This window comes from Coregonus clupeaformis, chromosome 8 (assembly GCF_020615455.1).
Source record: "Coregonus clupeaformis isolate EN_2021a chromosome 8, ASM2061545v1, whole genome shotgun sequence".
In the NCBI taxonomy this organism is placed as follows: Eukaryota; Metazoa; Chordata; class Actinopteri; order Salmoniformes; family Salmonidae; genus Coregonus; species Coregonus clupeaformis.
Genome location: NC_059199.1, coordinates 34,731,051 through 34,748,729, shown reverse-complemented (window position 1 = coordinate 34,748,729; position 17,679 = coordinate 34,731,051). Strand labels below are relative to the sequence as shown.

At 40.5% G+C, this 17,679-nt stretch overlaps 2 protein-coding genes across 6 annotated transcripts in view; both read left to right on the top strand.

Moving 5' to 3' along the window:
* Nucleotides 1–9,083, top strand: part of LOC123491397 (transcriptional repressor p66-beta-like) — a 54,318-nt gene extending 45,235 nt beyond the window's left edge. The window contains exons 8-11 of one of the 2 annotated variants that reach the window (XM_045221980.1): nucleotides 90–292; nucleotides 692–802; nucleotides 1,134–1,350; nucleotides 4,197–9,083. In XM_045221980.1, coding sequence (XP_045077915.1) covers nucleotides 90–292; nucleotides 692–802; nucleotides 1,134–1,350; nucleotides 4,197–4,333 — 668 coding nt within the window. In that variant the 3' untranslated portion in view covers nucleotides 4,334–9,083. Of the gene's footprint in view, nucleotides 1–89; nucleotides 293–691; nucleotides 803–1,133; nucleotides 1,375–4,196 lie in introns of both variants that reach the window. The other variant, XM_045221979.1, reaches the window with a different exon arrangement.
* Nucleotides 9,084–9,629: 546 nt separating this feature from the next.
* Nucleotides 9,630–17,245, top strand: LOC121585445 (DNA-directed RNA polymerase III subunit RPC7-like). Of its 4 annotated transcripts, none has more exons than XM_045222370.1 (8): nucleotides 9,630–9,968; nucleotides 10,444–10,586; nucleotides 10,941–11,070; nucleotides 12,109–12,177; nucleotides 12,561–12,617; nucleotides 14,705–14,775; nucleotides 14,919–15,038; nucleotides 15,972–17,245. In XM_045222370.1, the coding sequence occupies exons 2-8, from the start codon at nucleotides 10,467–10,469 to the stop codon at nucleotides 16,056–16,058; spliced, it is 654 nt and encodes a 217-aa protein (XP_045078305.1). In that variant the 5' UTR covers nucleotides 9,630–9,968; nucleotides 10,444–10,466; the 3' UTR covers nucleotides 16,059–17,245. The 4 variants fall into 4 exon arrangements, with proteins under 4 accessions (XP_045078305.1, XP_045078308.1, XP_045078306.1 ...); XM_045222373.1 differs by having other exon boundaries at nucleotides 12,106–12,177; XM_045222372.1 differs by lacking the exon at nucleotides 9,630–9,968 and adding an exon at nucleotides 10,731–10,747 and having other exon boundaries at nucleotides 10,496–10,586; nucleotides 12,106–12,177.
* The last annotated feature ends 434 nt before the right edge of the window (nucleotides 17,246–17,679 follow it).

Genomic DNA, 17,679 nt, shown 5'->3' with positions numbered 1-17,679 from the left:
TGGACAGTAACTTTAAACTGACCCCTCAAATATGTTGATTTAAGAGCCAAAACCTGTAATAACTGCCTCTCTCCTGCCTCTCTCATCAGGTAAGCTGCGGGGGGCGCTGTCACACATGGAGCCCTTCTTCTGCGCCCAGTGCAGGATCGACTTCACCCCCCACTGGAAGCAGGAGAAGGGTGGGCGTATCCTCTGCGAGCAGTGCATGACGTCCAATCAGAAGAAGGCCCTGAAGGCGGAGCACACCAATAGGCTGAAGAACGCATTCGTCAAGGCCCTGCAGCAGGAGCAGGTCAGCTGTTTAATAAAGCATGGATTAAAGAGATGCACAACAGGCTTTACAACGGGGTTAGGTCAAATATACTAGTATGCAGGAATGTTACAAACTATGTGTGATTAACGATAAGTACATTTTGCGGCTGACCTCTTTTGACAGCTGTCAGAGGGTGTGACCTCATTATGTTCTAGGGCCCTGAGCTGTCGGAGTGAACCAATTGACTTTTTCCACTTGACCACTGACATGCTCCGACTGTTAAAAGCTTTTTTACAGGAGCGTGTGTGTGTGTGCGAATGTCCTTTTGTACTTGAATTTCTTGTCTGTTTCCATCCCTCTTCCTGTCCCAACCTTTTCTTCCCATCCGTTGTTCATTGTCTCAACCCTTATCTCTCCCGCTCTCCTCGTGTTTAACAGGAGATTGAGCAAAGGCTCCAGCAGCAGGCAGCCCTCTCCCCCAGCACGGCACCGACTGTTCCCAACGTCAGCAAGGCCGAGACCATGATCCGACATCACGCCCTGCGTCAGGTAACGGGCCTACACTAAGAAACCTTAGTGACAAACCTTAATTTGTTGGCTGTTATCAGACGTCAAAAGTAGTTTAAAAAATGTATACTGAGATTAGTCCTTGGCCCACCCCAATCTGTTGCGTAGATCCAGCTATATGCCTCAATCAACCATCCTATAGGCCCCATTTAAATCTGGGGTGTAGTCCATAGTTTGCAGCATTTGTAGATCGTACTCTGGCCCAGTATCATATGATGTTTTAAATCATTGTTACCAAAACCGTTTTGACTGGACCAACGTATCTGGAGGTCACTGATTTCCTCCACCGCTCTCTCACCCTCTGCTCCCTCAGGCTCCCCAGCCTCAGGCCTCCATGCAGCGGGGTCTCTCCAGCTCGGCGAGGGGTGTCCTCTCCAACTTCGCCCAGGCCTCCCAGCTCTCCGTGGCCAGCGGCCTGCTGGGGATGACGGGGAAGCAGCGCTGCGGAGGAGGAGGTGGCGGCACAAGTGGTGGCGGTGGCAGCAGTCGGATCCAGCATGATGGCCGTCGCCAGATCTACAACATCCCCGGTGGGTTTTTGAGAACCCCTTATGGTAACACTTCACTTAGGCCTAAAGCCTGCAGATATAATGCTATTACATGTGATAAGTCTGGTCCCTTGTGTATATACAGTGTATTGGGAAAGTATTCAGAACCCTTGAGTTTTTCAAAATGTTGTTACATTAGACTTATTCTAAAATGAATTTAAAAAATGTGTCCCTCATCAATCTACACACAATACCCCATAATGACAAAGCAAAAACAGGTTTTTAGAAATGTTTGCTAATTTATTAAAATGAAAAACTGATATCACATTTAAATAAGTGTTCTGACCCTTTACTCAGTACTTTGTTGAAGCACCTTTGGCAGCGATTACAGCCTCGAGTCTTCTTGGATTTTAACGCTACTTGGCACACCTTTTTTTGTGAGTTTCTCCCATTCTTCTCTGCAGATCCTCTTAAGCTCTGTCAGGTTGGATTTTCAGGTCTCTTCAGAGATGTTCTATTGGGTTCAAGTCCGGGCTCTGGCTGGGCCACTCAAGGACATTCAGAGACTTTTCCTGAAGCCACTCCTGCATTGTCTTGGCTGTGTGCTTAGGGTCATTGTCCTGTTGGAAAGTGAACCTTCGCCCCAGTCTGAGGTCCAGAGCGCTCAGGAGCAGGTTTTCATCAAGGATCTCTCTGTACTTTGCTCCGTTCCTCTTTCCCCCGATCCTGACTAGTCTGCCAGACCCTGCTGCTGAAAAACATCCCTACAGCATGATGCTGCCACCACCATGCTTTACCGTAGGGATGGTGCCAGGTTTCCTCCAGACGTGACGCTTTGCATTCAGGCCAAAGAGTTCAATCTTGGTTTCATCAGACCAGAGAATATTGTTTCTCATGGTCAGAGTCCTTTAGGTGCCTTTCCAAGCGGGCTGTCATGTGCCTTCTACTGAAGAGTGACCACTCTACCATAAAGGCCTGATTGGTGGAGTGCTGCAGAGATGGTTGTCCTTCTGGAAGGTTCTCTCATCGCCACAGAGGAACTCTGGAGCTCTGTCAGAGTGACCATCGGGTTCTTGGTCACCTCCCTGACCAAGGCCTTTCTCCCCCGATTGCTCAGTTTGGCCGGGCGGCCAGCTCTAGGAAGAGTCTTGGTGGTTCAAACTTCTTCCATTTAAGAATGATGGAGGCCACTGTGTTCTTGGGGACCTTCAATGCTGCAGACATTTTTTGGTACCCTTCCCCAGATCTGTGCTTTGACACAATCCTGTCTCGGAGCTCTACGGACAATTCCTTTGACCTCATGGCTTGGTTTTTGCTCTGACATGCACTATCAACTGTGGGACCTTATATAGACAGGTGTGTGCCTTTCCAAATCATGTCCAATCAATTGAATTTACCACAGGAGGACTCCAATCAAGTTGTAGAAACATCTCAAGGATGATCAATGGAAGCAGCTGAGCTCAATTTCGAGTCTCCTAGCAAAGGGTCTGAATACTTATGTAAATAAGGTATTTCTGTTTTCGCTTTGTCATTATGGGGTATTGTGTGTAGATTGATGAGGAAATGTTTTTATTTAATCCAGTTGAGAATAAGGCTGTAACATAACAAAATGTGGAAAAAGTCTGAATAATTTCCGAATGCACTGTATATAACTGGTCACGTGTGGCTCAGTTGGTAGAGCATGGCGCTTGCAAATGTCAGTGTTGTGGGTCTGATTCCCACGGGGGACCAGTATGAATATGTTTGCACTCACTTCTGTAAGTCTCTAAATGATTAAAATGTAATGAGCATGTGTGAGCCTTTATAATGTGTTATTGTAATACTCATAATAAGTTATGTTTCTCTATGTGGCACATTTTTAACTGCTTCCAAATGGCTTTTTAATTTAGTCAGGATCATGATGAGATAATGATGATAATATGGGGGTAATATGTGCTTATGACAAGTCTTACAATGCATTATACCAGCATTATAATGCATAATACCTGAAGGTGTTGCCCAAATGTTTAGCATTCAAAGAAAGAGTAAGAGTGAGACACGATGAGCTTTACACATTTTTCACAAAGATAGCCATACAGAGAGCATACATAAAATAATTATTTCAATAATAATTGTCATACCTATCATTGTCTAACAAACATCTAATCTCAGATGAGGTGGACAGCAGGGTTGGGGTTAATTCAACAATTTACATTCTATATAATTAAATTCCCTCTCCCTGTAAATTTGATTTCATTCAATTAAAATTCCAGGTCAGTCTTTGAATTCTGAGGGAATTCAATCCCTCTAAATTCCAATGTTAGGTTATTCAAAAAAAATAAAATCCAAATTCCAATTAAATTCCCTCAGGCTGTTAGGCTGATCATGTCACTGTTCAGACAGCCTAGCTAAACTGGACATATAGAAATCCAAGTTGAAATAATTTTTTAACAAATCCTGCAGTAAATGTTTATACTAAGTGCATTAACTGTGAAATGTATAAATATTAAATTCAAACAAATATTTGTTTTACAATTTCAATTGAATTACAATTTAAACAGTCAAATTCTATAACTTGAATATTGTTGTAATTGTAAGTGAATTCAACGTAAATTCTCCACTTCATGACTGAATTCAATTTTACATTGGAATTTAAATTTAAATTGGAATTGACCCGAACCCTGGTGGACAAAACAGACACAGCAGACTCTGGAATATTGTTCATTTTTAAATATGTTGTGGGGACAAAGGATTTATTAAATGTGTTCCTCTTTCTTCCTCTCTCTCTTTTTCCTCTGTGTTTCTTCCTGTCCTTTTAACTTTCCTTGTTCTCTCAACCTCTTGTTTGAACTCTCTCGGTCTCTTTCTCTCTATTATTCTTGATTTCTCTCTTTCTCCTTCTCTCTCAGGGTTGAACATTGCCTACCTGAACCAAGGAGGGGTCGGGGCCAACAAAGGCTCCAGCTTAGCAGACCGTCAGAGGGAGTACCTATTGGACATGATCCCGCCACGCTCCATATCACAGTCCATCAACGGACAGAAATGAACCCCCCCCTCCTTGTCCCCACCCTCCCAATCCCCACCCCAAGGGCCACCTTCCGCACCCCCCACCACCATGCCCTAAAAAAAAAAAAAAAAGACTTTACCACCTCCCCAACCCCATTGCATGCAGTGCCTGTCCGTGTGCCTACCTAAACTAACCCATGAGAAACTACACAATCAGCCTGAGAAACGACACAATCAGCCAGACAAAAGACAACCAAACTGTCAGTGCATCTTCTCGACTTTCTTACTATAGCAAAATTATTTCGAAGACTCTCAAATAATTTCTACTACTATTATTGCTGTTGTTACTATTATTATTATTATTATGATTACTGTTACCGATTCAGTTACTATTACTCTTAAGCTTTTCTATTCTTATGCCTCGTAGAGCGCCTCACTTTCAGTTCATACCCTTATTTTTATTTATTTTGGGGGGAGGTAGGGGGTACTGTTGCAGGGTTGCTTTAGGATATCTTTGTTTTTCTTTTCACATAATTTTATTTTAGCTACTCCCCTGTTACACTCCAAATGTACGGTTCTTTCATTTTCAAGATTTTTAAAGCAGCAAAATAGATGGGCATACCGCTATGTAAGAGGGAGATAATGTGGAATGAACCAGATCCAACTGGACACTGGTCCAATGACTGACTGCCCTGCTTTGAGTGGACCAGCAAAGATGATGGATCATAACCAGGAAGCACTATTAATATTTTAGTTTGACACAGTATTAATGGGAGCGAGAACAAGGACAGGATCCACAAAGTGCACACTAAGGTGCGGATAGATAAACAAATCAATGAACTAAGCACAGGAAAGTCCACTGGTGTTTGCGGTTGGGAAAAAAATCCATGCCGTGTCACCAGCGGAGGCCATGGCCTGCAGAGAGGAGGAGCGTGGCAGCCATTTTGGATTCTGGCATATCGTCCCATCTCGGTGCTCGGCACTGGCCTCAAAATGGGGTCATGAAAGCTGCCCCCAAGATCCCTCATTGCCCCTCAATGCCTCAAGTCCAGAGACTTCAACCTTTTCTAAACCCAACTGTTCCTTGTGGTACCGTGATGGAAATGGTGAGGACTTGAGGTGGCGGTGGCATGGGGCACGTTTTTTGTTTTCTTGTTGTAGGGTTTCTTGATTGTCATTTTCGTTTTTTTGCGGCGTCTCTGTAGAAAAGGCTGCGTATCTCAGAGGTACTTGCCCCAGGAGACGATAATTATCAAAAAGTAGTGAACAGATTGAAACTATTCAAATATCTATATGGATTACGTATCGATGGCAAGCTTGAGAGAAAGGAGACTGATATGGATTTATCTTTAAAATGGGAGAGACGTTGATCAATCATCGTGTTCAGGCAATGCACACGAGATGCCTCATTCTCGAGGAGCACTTTTCTTATTATGAATAAAATAAATAAAAAAAGTTTAAAAAGATAATTAGAATGTTACAATTCACAGGTCCCCCAAGGTGCGGATGTCATCTGATTGTCTACGAGAGAGTCGGGAGAGGGACCATTGTCCAGAGTGTTCATGTGGACTGTATCAGACGACATTCAATTGGTTACCTTTTTCAATTATTTGAACAGGTTCGTTAACGCTGGCAGTGACACCAAATAGTTTTTGTCAATTTTTGCCCCTCATTGACCTTTGGGACATCGGTCATGTGAGCATGGTCTCTCACACCTGTCAACACTGTTACCACTGCCACGCACATTTCACCAGCAGCACTTTCTGTGTTTGTTTGTTTTTCGGTTTGGTTTTGAAGTCGCCTAGACTCGCTAAGCCAAGTTTGCTACAGGTCATAAAATACATTAAAGCAGTGTTCAGACAATGTGCAGTATTACTCAGAGAGAGGTAGACCAGCAGATCTTCAATTAATTTGGAGTTTGTCTGGCTGGCATAGGAACTAAGTATTTACAAGTGCATCCATGTAGAAGCTATAGGGGGTTTATGGCTAGTGTTGGGAAGATCAGACAGGACTTTTAGTTTGTGCTAGGTTCAGCGTCACAGGTTTCAGTCTTTATTTCAGGCTTTTAGAAGATTGTTGAATTATTTACGGCTATAACTGCTATAAACCATATTTTAAATTTTACGTCTCACTGTATCAGGAGTTTAGGTCAACCGTTGAATGACGTAAAAAATGTGCTCTGGAAGGCCATTGGCTCAACAGCGTATTATGTCAGTATTTGGTCAAGTAGGTTGTAGAATCAGGGGTTAGGGCACATCACCATCCTGATGGCCATAGAAATACTTAAGTAAAGCCAAAGGACCATGGAAAGATCCATGGCAACACTGCAATAATATTGGCACTTAAAAATGTCCCACCTGTATTGTTCACTGGCCTCAAGAAAGAGTTGTGGAGTTTGGGGTTTGTCACCCTCTTACGCACTGACAACCTGTAAGGTTTGGCTGAGAGATTATGGCATTACAAACACTGTTTGAGTGGAAGCTATGAGGAGCTGAACCAATCAAGATGGATTATTTGAAATGGGGTAATCAACTGATTGGATCAATCTCATGATAGTTAACACTCTACTATCATTGGGTGTACGCAGTTTAGCAGGCCTGACATGACAGGGGCTTACATTTAGTCCTAAAGCAGACTAGGTTTAAATTGGGTGCAAGCTCTGCCCACTAGATACACAGATTTGGTGTATCAAGTCAAGTGCACTCATGCGGCGGCCTATGAAATCTCAAGTCCCCTTTCCTAGTTCTCGTAAGTTATTTATACTGAACACACACCAAGTAATTTATGAAACTACCTTTGGTTTGATTGGCAGGTGCAATATGTAGATGTGAATGGAAGTTTACATTCAGAAGAGATTTGTTTTTTGTTGCTTATACAATTGTCAATCAATTCCCTCTTTTGTGGTTGGTTAGAATAGGATGTCATGACATTTTTATTTTTTTATGTCGGGGTACATTTTCTTTCCCACCCCCTCATATGTTTGATTCGGCTGTCTCGTTTTTCTATGTCCTTTTGCTATGAAGCTGGACTTGTATATTGAAGCTCATTTCTCTCTCTTGTTCTCTCTTGCAGGCTGTAATAGACGCATCCACACACCTTTGTAATTTCAACCACAATCTTTTTTTGAATTATCTAATGTTTTAGGGTTTTTAATTGTCCTATTTCTGATGTCTCAATTAAGTAATTTTTGTTGTTTTGTTTGTAATGTTTTACGTTTTCAAGAAAAAAAAATCCAATTTAATCAAACAAAACATTTTATTGACTGAAATAAAAATTCCATGATATTTGCTAGGTCAGAAGTAATAATGACTTATTGTACATAAGCTTTTTTTCTCCCTTCGATAAAAAAATAAAATGGTATATTGTGTAGAAAAGCAAACAAAAAGCCATGAATATAGTGAAGCTTGTCATTTCGTTTTGTGATCTCTGTGTATTATTGTGTAACAAATGTGCAAAATGTATGGGATTATTATTCTTTCTTTTAGACACATTTTCTTCTTGAATGTATGTTTTTTTTTGTAGTGAGTAGTGTTTGCTGGAAAAGTGATCATTGTTCTGATGGAGTTTGAATCCATTCCACAGGCTTCGAGCGTGAAGAATAATGTCAGGTTCACGTATGTTTGTTGTATGTATGTTCTGTTAGAAACTCAACACTGTTCAGTGTATTTCTTACTTTGGATGAACCCATGCAGACTTCATTTGTGAGGATGTGGCATGGATCAAACCACTGACAGACAGTATTACCCCAGAGTCGTCATCAAATCTACAGATCTCACTCTGAAACATAGCTCTGTGTTTTGCTGATTTCAATTTCTGTATTGAACTACAGGGCTACCCATGTCTGAAATGACAGGTATAAAAATTACATTTCCTTTTCTTTCTTCCATATTTCTATGAATATGAAAATATGGCATGTTGCAATGCTCATGTTTTCCATTGGAAAATATACATGTATTTGTTTTTACCTTTTTAAAATCTAGTGTGCTAGGAGCTGTTGGAGATTAGAGAAATCTTGCCCTTATCGCCTTTGTTCTGGTCAACATCTGTTTTGGGGGAATTTTCATGGAGTTATCAAACTGACAATATTCAAACTGACTGCCAAATAAGTGAGTTCAACAATAGGGTTATGTCTAAAACATTCTAAGGCAGATAAAGCTGCCCATCAAGACAGTGTTGTAGTTATGGGGTTTACTAATCGTGATGTTATTCTTATGGAGGATTTATCACATTTCCTGGCTATACAAATGTATTATGTTATTTTATTGGTATCATTTCATTTACTCTTGGCATATTCGTTATTGTTGGAAATACAGGGAACTTTTTGAAGGGGAGGGAGGGGGGTATTCATTGCAAATAATTTTCTACATTTGAAGTGAAAATGCTGAAGTTTTTCTTTTATACATATAAAATGAACTGCAATTCCTCAGTTTGAACATTGCATAATGTTGTTGTAAATTACATTTGTGAGAGAAAAAATGACATGGAGTCATTATCAATCTGTATCATCTGGGGAACGGGTGAAAATATTAAATTAATTTTTATCCTAGAAAATAAAGGCCATTTTTTGTTTAATTTTTATTTCAAATATAAATCCTGACCTTTTGCACATACTTGATATTTAACTGTCTTCAAAGAAAAAATAAAATAAAAAAATATTAATGCTGTTTGAATACTGCCAGTTGATTAATAACGATTATGCATTGACTGAAAAAATAAGCTAATTTTGGAGGAAATAACTTTGTAATATTTATCTCTTGCAAGCTATGTTTAATAAAGGATGGAACGATTTACTTCTGGATTGTGTGACTGTGTTCTACATTTTAAAAAATCCTGTGAAGTTCCTATAGGGGAAGATGTGTAAAATAATAATTTGGCATTTACATGCCATTCAAGAGGCTAACCTTTACATCAACACAAGCACAAAGCTTACATGCAAATCTAAAATGCACTCCAAACTAAACACAACACACCTGATTAAGAGGGGTTGGGTTAAATGCTGAAGACGCATTTCGGTTGACTGCATTCATTTGTGCAACTGACAGTCAAACAATCCAAAATCTTAAAACGTAAGGAATAATAGCGCGACCTGGTGGCAGCACTGGTAGGTCTATTTTGGGGAGCATCAATATGTTGTGAGTTGTTTTGTTTTTTATATTATGTGGCTCACCACAACTGCTCAAAAACACTACCACATTTTTGTGGGGAAATGGTATTATGGAAGATTAAATTAGCAACAATTATTCGAACGTTATATCAGTACAGACAGTAGGGCAGAACTATTGCGCACAGAATATGTTTCCTGAGACATTCATTGCCGACGGAACACACGTGGACTCCAGTTGAAAACATCCGGCAGTCTGTGCACGTGTGGGCTTACACCTAAAACATGTGTCATATTCTACAGTATAATAAACTATATATGTGTCGAGGAAAAGCAGCATACGTATTATAGACTGCTCAATCTGCAAGCTTAATCGTCAGCTAGCTAACGTTGGCTACATCGCTATCAGCCAGTTGATCTGGTTTGGACTCATCAGTCTGCAGCATTTCTAACGTTACTACTAAGTTAGCTAGCTATTCAAGAAATTTGGGTTGGATTCTGTTGGGCTTGATTTTTATACTGTACGTTGCAGGGCTTGGCTCTATATTTCACGAACTCAACTGACACGTAGTAGGTACGTAAAAAAGTATAATGTCATAGAATGACCCGTAGCAGCGAAATATAGCTTGCTTGCCAGCCAATACTAGCTAGCTGGCTATGCAAACAAGCACAATGCTGCACTGGAGAGGTCACTGGCCGGCAGTTCAAATTTCATAGCTAGCTACTGAAGCTAGATATTTTTGCTTGCTAAGGATGTGGTGTAATCATGTGTGAAATTAACTCTCGAGAACCCAAGACCATACGGAAAAGTCAGTAGGGCCAGGGTGAAATGCGATAGCTAGCTAGCTATCGTATTCTGTATGGACTTCCATGTGGTCAATGAGTGCTAGCTACCTAGCTAGCTAGTTACTAGTTATCTGTAAATTGGGGGCCTAGTGTTGGGAGCCCCCTCTCAAATGCTAGTTAGATATCCACAATAATAGGTTCCAATGTGTATTTGTGTTTGTTAGGCAATGTCTATTATCTGTTTTCTTTCACGATTCTTTCAGCATTTAGCTACATACTCATCCCCATGGCTGGAAGAGGCAGGGGTCGTGGAAGGGGTCAGATGACCTTCAACCTGGAGGACGTGGGCATAGGAAGGGGAGACAGCCTTCCCCCCACCACATTTAAGCCCTCACCCCTCTTCCCTGTGAGTGTGCACATTGTAACACAGTCTGGACTCACCTTGCCACAATTGCTTATAGTGCTCTTGAGCATCACGAAATTAAAAGAATGACAGTTATATAATATTGCTAGTAACGTAATGGCTAAATGTTTTGTTTTTCTCTTCTAGGCATTTTTCTCTCTGAGGTACATGTACAATATGATTTGTATGGACACTGTCTGGTTTAGACACATTATATAGCCTACCATCCATTAAACGGGTTGCAGTATTATGAAATACTGTATGGTAATTTAAATGTAGTAACGTGTTTGCTTAGTGCTAGTGTTGTGGCGCTATAACAACCCAGTCTCCTGATCTGTTCTCTCTCTTTAACCTCAGCCCATGCCAGCCCAGCCTGTGCCCCTGCAGACAGGAGATGAGGTGGAGTACATGCTGGCTCTGAAACAGGAGATGAGGGTCGCCACCAAGACACTGCCCTTCTACATCAGACGGGCCGCTCCCAAAAGAGGTAGAGTAAGCGATGCACAAAGCAAATGGCAATATAAGGCCGATTTCCACAACAACTAAAACTGCTCTGCCGTTTTGGTCCCATAGCTATCACGTTGTAGCGAGTGGCGCAGTGGTCTAAGGCACTGCATCGCAGTGCTAACTGTGCCACTAGAGATCCTGGTTCGAATCCAGGCTCTGTCGTAGCCGGCCGCGACCGGGAGACCCATGGGGCGGCGCACAATTGGCCAGCGTCGTCCAAGGTAGGGGAGGGTTTGGCCGGCAGGGATGGCGTTTGCAATGCCAGGGTTGTGGGTTCGATTCCCATGGGGGGCCAGTATGAAAAAAATTATGTATGCACTCACTAACTATAAGTCGCTCTGGATAAGAGCGTCTGCTAAATGACTAAAATGTAAATGTAAATGTAGCGATTGAAGTGCACATGCACTGATACTCTATGATACTCGGTGAGTGCATCGTCTTGCATCGCGCTCATCTGCAACATCTGCGGTGCTGCTTGTGGCAACGTCATATCGCAGAGTCTCAGTTTAAGGGGTGGAGAAATCATAGAATGTTATTAACTGTGATTGAGCTAGTTTCCAAAGTTATGTGTGGTTAATGTTATTGGTAAACTTTTAAATAATGTTGCAAGCATTTGTTATGTCATTTGTTGGCTTGAGTGAAGTGAAGTAGTTTTCACATACAAACTTTGTCATAATCAAATAGGCTTCCCAAAGATTATATCATCTCTGTGATAGAATGTTTATTTTGATTGGCAAAGTTCTACATTTTTCAAAGTCCCATTAGTAGCCTGATTATAAGCTGTCCATGTAAGGGCAAAACATGTAAATGTTTAAATCAAACTATTATATTAATCAGAGTATTCACAATAATCGTATTATTGAATGCATGTAAAAGTACCCAATTATAATGGCTGTTATGTCAGACGAATGGTATGGTATAGAAGGTTTTGCAATTGAGTGTTCTACTTGTTTTCCCTGGCTGGTATTATATGAATAGGAAATTGTCAGTTATAATCTCGCTGCTGTTTCCCTAGTAGATGTCGATCGCTATTCTGATAAGTACCAGAGTGGAGAGCCCAAGGACAGCACCATCGAGTGGAGCCCAGGTGCGTGACGATTGGCTGGGGCTGGTTTGTGGATATACTGGGGGTTAGAATCTGCACCCAACTGATCACAGAACAGTTGTCTCTTTTATGAACTATTTAGTTCCCTGTACCACTTACCTACTGCTAGTATTCTTTAGTGGCAACCCCTAGCCAGACTGAGTCAGTCCTGTTTCTGAAGTGGTTTCTTTTGATGCAGTGTTGGTATATGTCCAGCAGATGGTGCCAGACAACAAATCCATTTCTGGTCTGAACTAGTCTGACTTTTAGTCTTGGGCTGGGTGTAATTATTCCACAGTTTGAATGTGATGCATTTCTGGTGTGTTTTATGTCATGCGTATTTTTCTATGTTAACGTGTTTCTCTTTTTTTATGGTTATGTTTCAGACTGGAGCAGATTGCCTAAAGAGCTTTGCATTAAAGTGAGAAAACCTCAGGGTAAAAGTGAGTACTTTGTCTCAAGGACTTGTGTGTGGAATTCAAACTTTGTGTAAGCCATGTATTGTTTTCAATTAAGAGATGTCTTTCTCAGATACTCAATCAGTGAAATTTCATTTACATATTTTCTTAGCTATTTACTTTGGCTTTTGAATCCCTTGCAAAACATATGCCACTATTGAACCGATTCCAACCCCTTCTGTCCAGGCCCTAACCAGGTTTTGAGTTTAAGTGAGGTCCGAAACATTTACTGCATTTCTATACAATAAAAATAACGTTCAAATGCTATTTGGAGAACAGCAAAAATGATCCCAGCCATTATCACCTTGGCTGCTGTAGGTTAATTTAACTCAGTTGATCTACAAATTCATAGCCTATTAGCTATACAATTGTAACATTATACCCCTGAAAGGGGGGAAATATGAGAAATTATTCACACTGACACATAGCATCAGCGACGAAACACAAACGTATGACATTTTTAGAACTGTATACCCCCCCTACCTTGTCACAACACAACTGATTGGCTCAAACGCATTAAGAAGGAAAGAAATTCCACAAATTAACTTTTAAGAAGGCACACCTGTAAATTGAAATGCATTCCAGGTGACTACCTCATGAAGCTGGTTGAGAGAATGCCAAGAGTGTGCAAAGCTGTCATCAAGGCAAAGGGTGGCTATTTGAAGAATCTCAAATATAAAATATATTTTGATTTGTTTAATACTTTTTTGGTTACTACATGATTCCATATGTGTTATTTCATAGTTTTGATGTCTTCACTATTATTCTACAATGTAGAAAATAGTACAAATAAAGAAAAACCCTTGAATGAGTAGGTGTGTCCAAACTTTTGACTGGTACTGTATATGTGGCGGTCAGTGCCGTTTATGATGAGGGTGGACATTAGCATGAAAACATTTGAGATGACAGACAGTGACACATGGACAACGAGTGACACATCCAATACCGCCTTGCACACTCTTTCATAGCAGCACTCTCCTCCTCTCACCTTTTCCGTTTTTTGTGGACTTCAATGAACAACACATCAGCTGTATGTGAACAGGCAAATAAACCTTTCCAAGCCAAACTATGTCATAACCGCTACACACAGCCTACATCGTTGTCCCCATATTAGCTAAAGTAACGTCCTAGTCAGCATAGCTAATAGAACTAATGCGTTAGTAAACCCGCTACAATCATGCAGTAACGTTACAGTGTATAGTCAGTAAGCAGTTACACCGGCGGGCCCCGGTGGCAATACATTTATAAAACCAAAAGCTTACCTTGACTTGGAAGAGTTCCAGTGTTGTGTTGGAAAGTCATAGCCAGCTAGCTAACATAGCATCCCTCTGTTTGAGCAGGGTGTTTGAGTAACTAAACTAGACAGCTGCATTTGCTAGCTAAGTAAGTGAAAGTGAAAAAATGACATCTCTCTCTCTTGCTTCTCCTCAAAACCGTTCAACTATTGTCGTTCTCTCATTTTGAGTCAACTACTCACCATATTTTATGCACTGCAGTGCTAGCTAGCTGTAGCTTATGCTTTCAGTACTAGATGAAAATGTATGCACTCACTAACTGTAAGTCACTCTGGATAACAACGTCTGCTAAATGACTAAAAATGTAAATGTAAAATGTAGATTCATTCTCTGATCCTTTGATTGGGTGGACAACATGTCAGTTCATGCTTCAAGAGCTCTGATAGGTTGGAGGACATTCTCCGGAAGTTGTCAAAATTACTGTGTAGTCCTATGGAAGGGGGTGAGAACCAAGAACCTCCTAAGTTTTGTATTGAAGTCAATGTACCAAGAGGAGGACGGAAGCTTGTGTTATTTCATAGTTTTGATGTCTTCACTATTATTATTATTATGTAGAAAATAGTAGAAAATAGAAAAACTCTGGAATGAGTAGGTGTGTCCAAACTTTTGACTGGTACTGTATATCTATATTTTAATATAAAATATTTACGAAGACCTCAGTGTCCTCATGTAGTTACGGCCGTGCTTCTGTCCTGCGCCATTTGTTGCCATGTCAGTTCTCCTTTTTTTATTTACTTACTTTTGGGCTAACCTTCATGTTCCATTCTTCTCTTCTAGGACCTACAACTCAAGTTAAACGGCCAAAGAAACCTCTTGTGGGAAAAGAGGAGATTCTCACCAAGCTAGAGGTAGGATATTACAGAAACAACTAACCTTTCTTCGAAAGGAGACTAGAGATCAGAAATATTAACCTTTTAGTTACTCCTAATTAGGGGCTCATTTGCATACACCCTGCCCTGGTTTTGATGTTTCTTGGAAACTCACACTTCAGAATCTCGAAAAGAAAGAAGAGGCGGTAAATTCAGAGGAAGAGGAGGACGAGGAGAAAAAGAAGACGAACGAGGAAGAAGAACAGGCAGATGAAGAGGACTATGAGGAAGACTTTGAAGAGGTAAGGGGTAATGGCGACTGATAAGTCCCGTCACATTTTGTACCTGTTCCCTCTTTGAACCTGATTGTTATGGTCAGGGATTTAGTGGTAAAAAATGTGTAAAATGGCAGTTAAATGCTAACAGCGCTCATTTATCGTAATAGCTACTCAAACACTATATAAAATCCCTACCTTCTCATCAGAAGTCCGTTAGCTGGTAATTGCCATCTTTTGGTCGATAAACGAAAATAAAAACATTGCCGGACACATTGGCCAACATAAAATATCCTGATGAAAATACATATATTCTATAAGTCACCATGGCAATGGATGGAGATTGGTTCAGGTTGTCTTTCAGTCATCTGTCGACTGTTCCTGTCTGTCTTGAGCTAGCACTCTAGCTAGCGAATTTGCCACATTCTATCAAATGGGTCCGGCCTTCAAAGTTTCCCGTGCCATTGAGTTTGTGACAGACACAGCTGTATTTACGCAGGCCATAAGTGTTCTTTGATGTTTTGCTAGATTAATCTCCCCAAAAGTGTACTGACAGAAATCTCATAGAAGTTCACAAAGGAGGAGTATTTAGATGAAGTAAGATGCCTTCTTCCTCTAATGTATGGTTGAATAGCTATGTCAAACATGCTAAAAACAGCGCAAATCAAACTAGCTAGCTACTATACCAAGGAGGCACAGACAAGTGGGAAAATGAAGCGACACTGAAAAAGATGATGTTGACAAGCCAGTGGACCGGGGGAGATGTGCATGGAGCCATTGTTCACTTGGTAGGCTATCATTCCTCCTTGCATAGCTCAATAATAATTTGCAATTGACTCGATTCCACATGTGGTGTCAATCGGCAGTGGGCAGGCACTCTGGCAAATTAAAATCTGGTCTTACATTTGACCGGCACAAGTTTTTTCCTAACGGAAATGCTGCTTCTCATCTGTGTTCCAGGATACCGACTACATCATGTCTTACTTTGAAAATGGAGAGGAGTTTGGAGGGGACAGTGACGACAACATGGACGAAGCAACTTACTGAGAGACCGTAAGAGGCCTGATAACACTGAATAGACAAAACGAGATGGCCTTGAGTTATCCTCCCTGCGGACGTAGTTATAGTATTCTAATTACTTGTGGAGTCATTGGCCATGGGAACAAAAACATTGACCGGTATAGTATAAAACATGGAAAGAACAATATACTGCTATCTGATAACCTATGTCCAAGACATGGAAGGTGGTGACTACTGTTGGAAACAGTGGCTCAATGTAGACTTCTAGAGAGAATACTCAGACATTTTCTTATTGTATGTGGGGATTTAAAGTGCCAAAGATACTAACAAGTCATACTGACTGTTCCCCTTTCTTCAGCTATGTTGAGGTAGTAATGGGAGCTGATGTATTTACAGGCTATTAATGCCTTTTATAACTTTAATAGATTTTATGGTTTTAATCAACATATGTACAATTGCAGTAGTATAGGGTTTTTAAAGTAAATACATGTTTTAAAGACAGGTATTTTAGCTTTTGTAATTCCTTGGTGTAGCAATCTTTTTTTAAGTGTATACGACAATCAAAGGTTGTAATTATTGTTTTCAATGTCTTAGCTAATCAAAAAAATAGCATTTGTTTTTAAAAAATATTTTATTAATGTAATGTCAAATTATGTTATGCGAGTTGACAATTTGAAAGTGTTGAATTTGAGTCTAAATACATTTGAAATAACCATAGCAAATATTCGTTTGTATCAACCAACCAACAGATGGCATATTATATAAGGTAAATCAAGTGTGGTGTATGTTCACTGTGTGTAATTGGTAGGTTATGCAGTTGACAAAAAAAAGTTTCACCATTGCCAATTAAAAGGAGCAGGGATGGAATTGGGTGTGAACATGTGGAAACTCATGACATGTAAAAAGTATTTTTTGAGCTGAATTCCTGGTAATTTATAGTGGTGAGCTCGCAGAATTTCTTTCTTGTTCTTTTTTTTTCTACCCATAAAAAGGAGTGTTCCTCTATTTCATTTAACAAGGTTTAACATCCTGCCGTCCAAGTTGAAAAGACAACCCTTGAAATGCAAGCCTAATCTGACTAGCTTTGAAAAGCTTTTTTTTAAACTCAGAATATCAGCCTTGTAAAGTCTTATGCTCTTTAACCATTGGATTTTGAGAAATTCTATATATAAACAACATCAATAAACGTGGTTGCAGGTAGCCTCAAGGTTAAAGCGTTGGGCCAGTAATTGAAAGGTCGCTAGTTCAAATCCCAAAGCTGACAAGGTGAAGAATCTGTCGCTGTGCCCTTGAACAAGGCGCTTGACCCTAATTGCTCCAGGGCCGCTAGACAATAGTGACCCTGGCTGTGACCCAACTCCCTGCGAGTGTCTCGGCGAGTTGGGATATGCATAAAACACATTTCCATTACACACTTGTGAGTAACAGGACAAATATAAGCACCCCCCAAATAAAAATTATTATTATTATTATGAAAAAGTGTGTTATGAACACTGTGCACAATGTCTGTTTAGTGCTCAGTTAATCCTCTGCAGACAGACAAGTGGGCTAAGTCCTTGGGTGATTCATTATCATCCTCACACAACCTGCTTGACCTGATCCAGACTAGCCTACAGCAGGTGAACTCCCTCTCCTCTGCTGCTGGTGT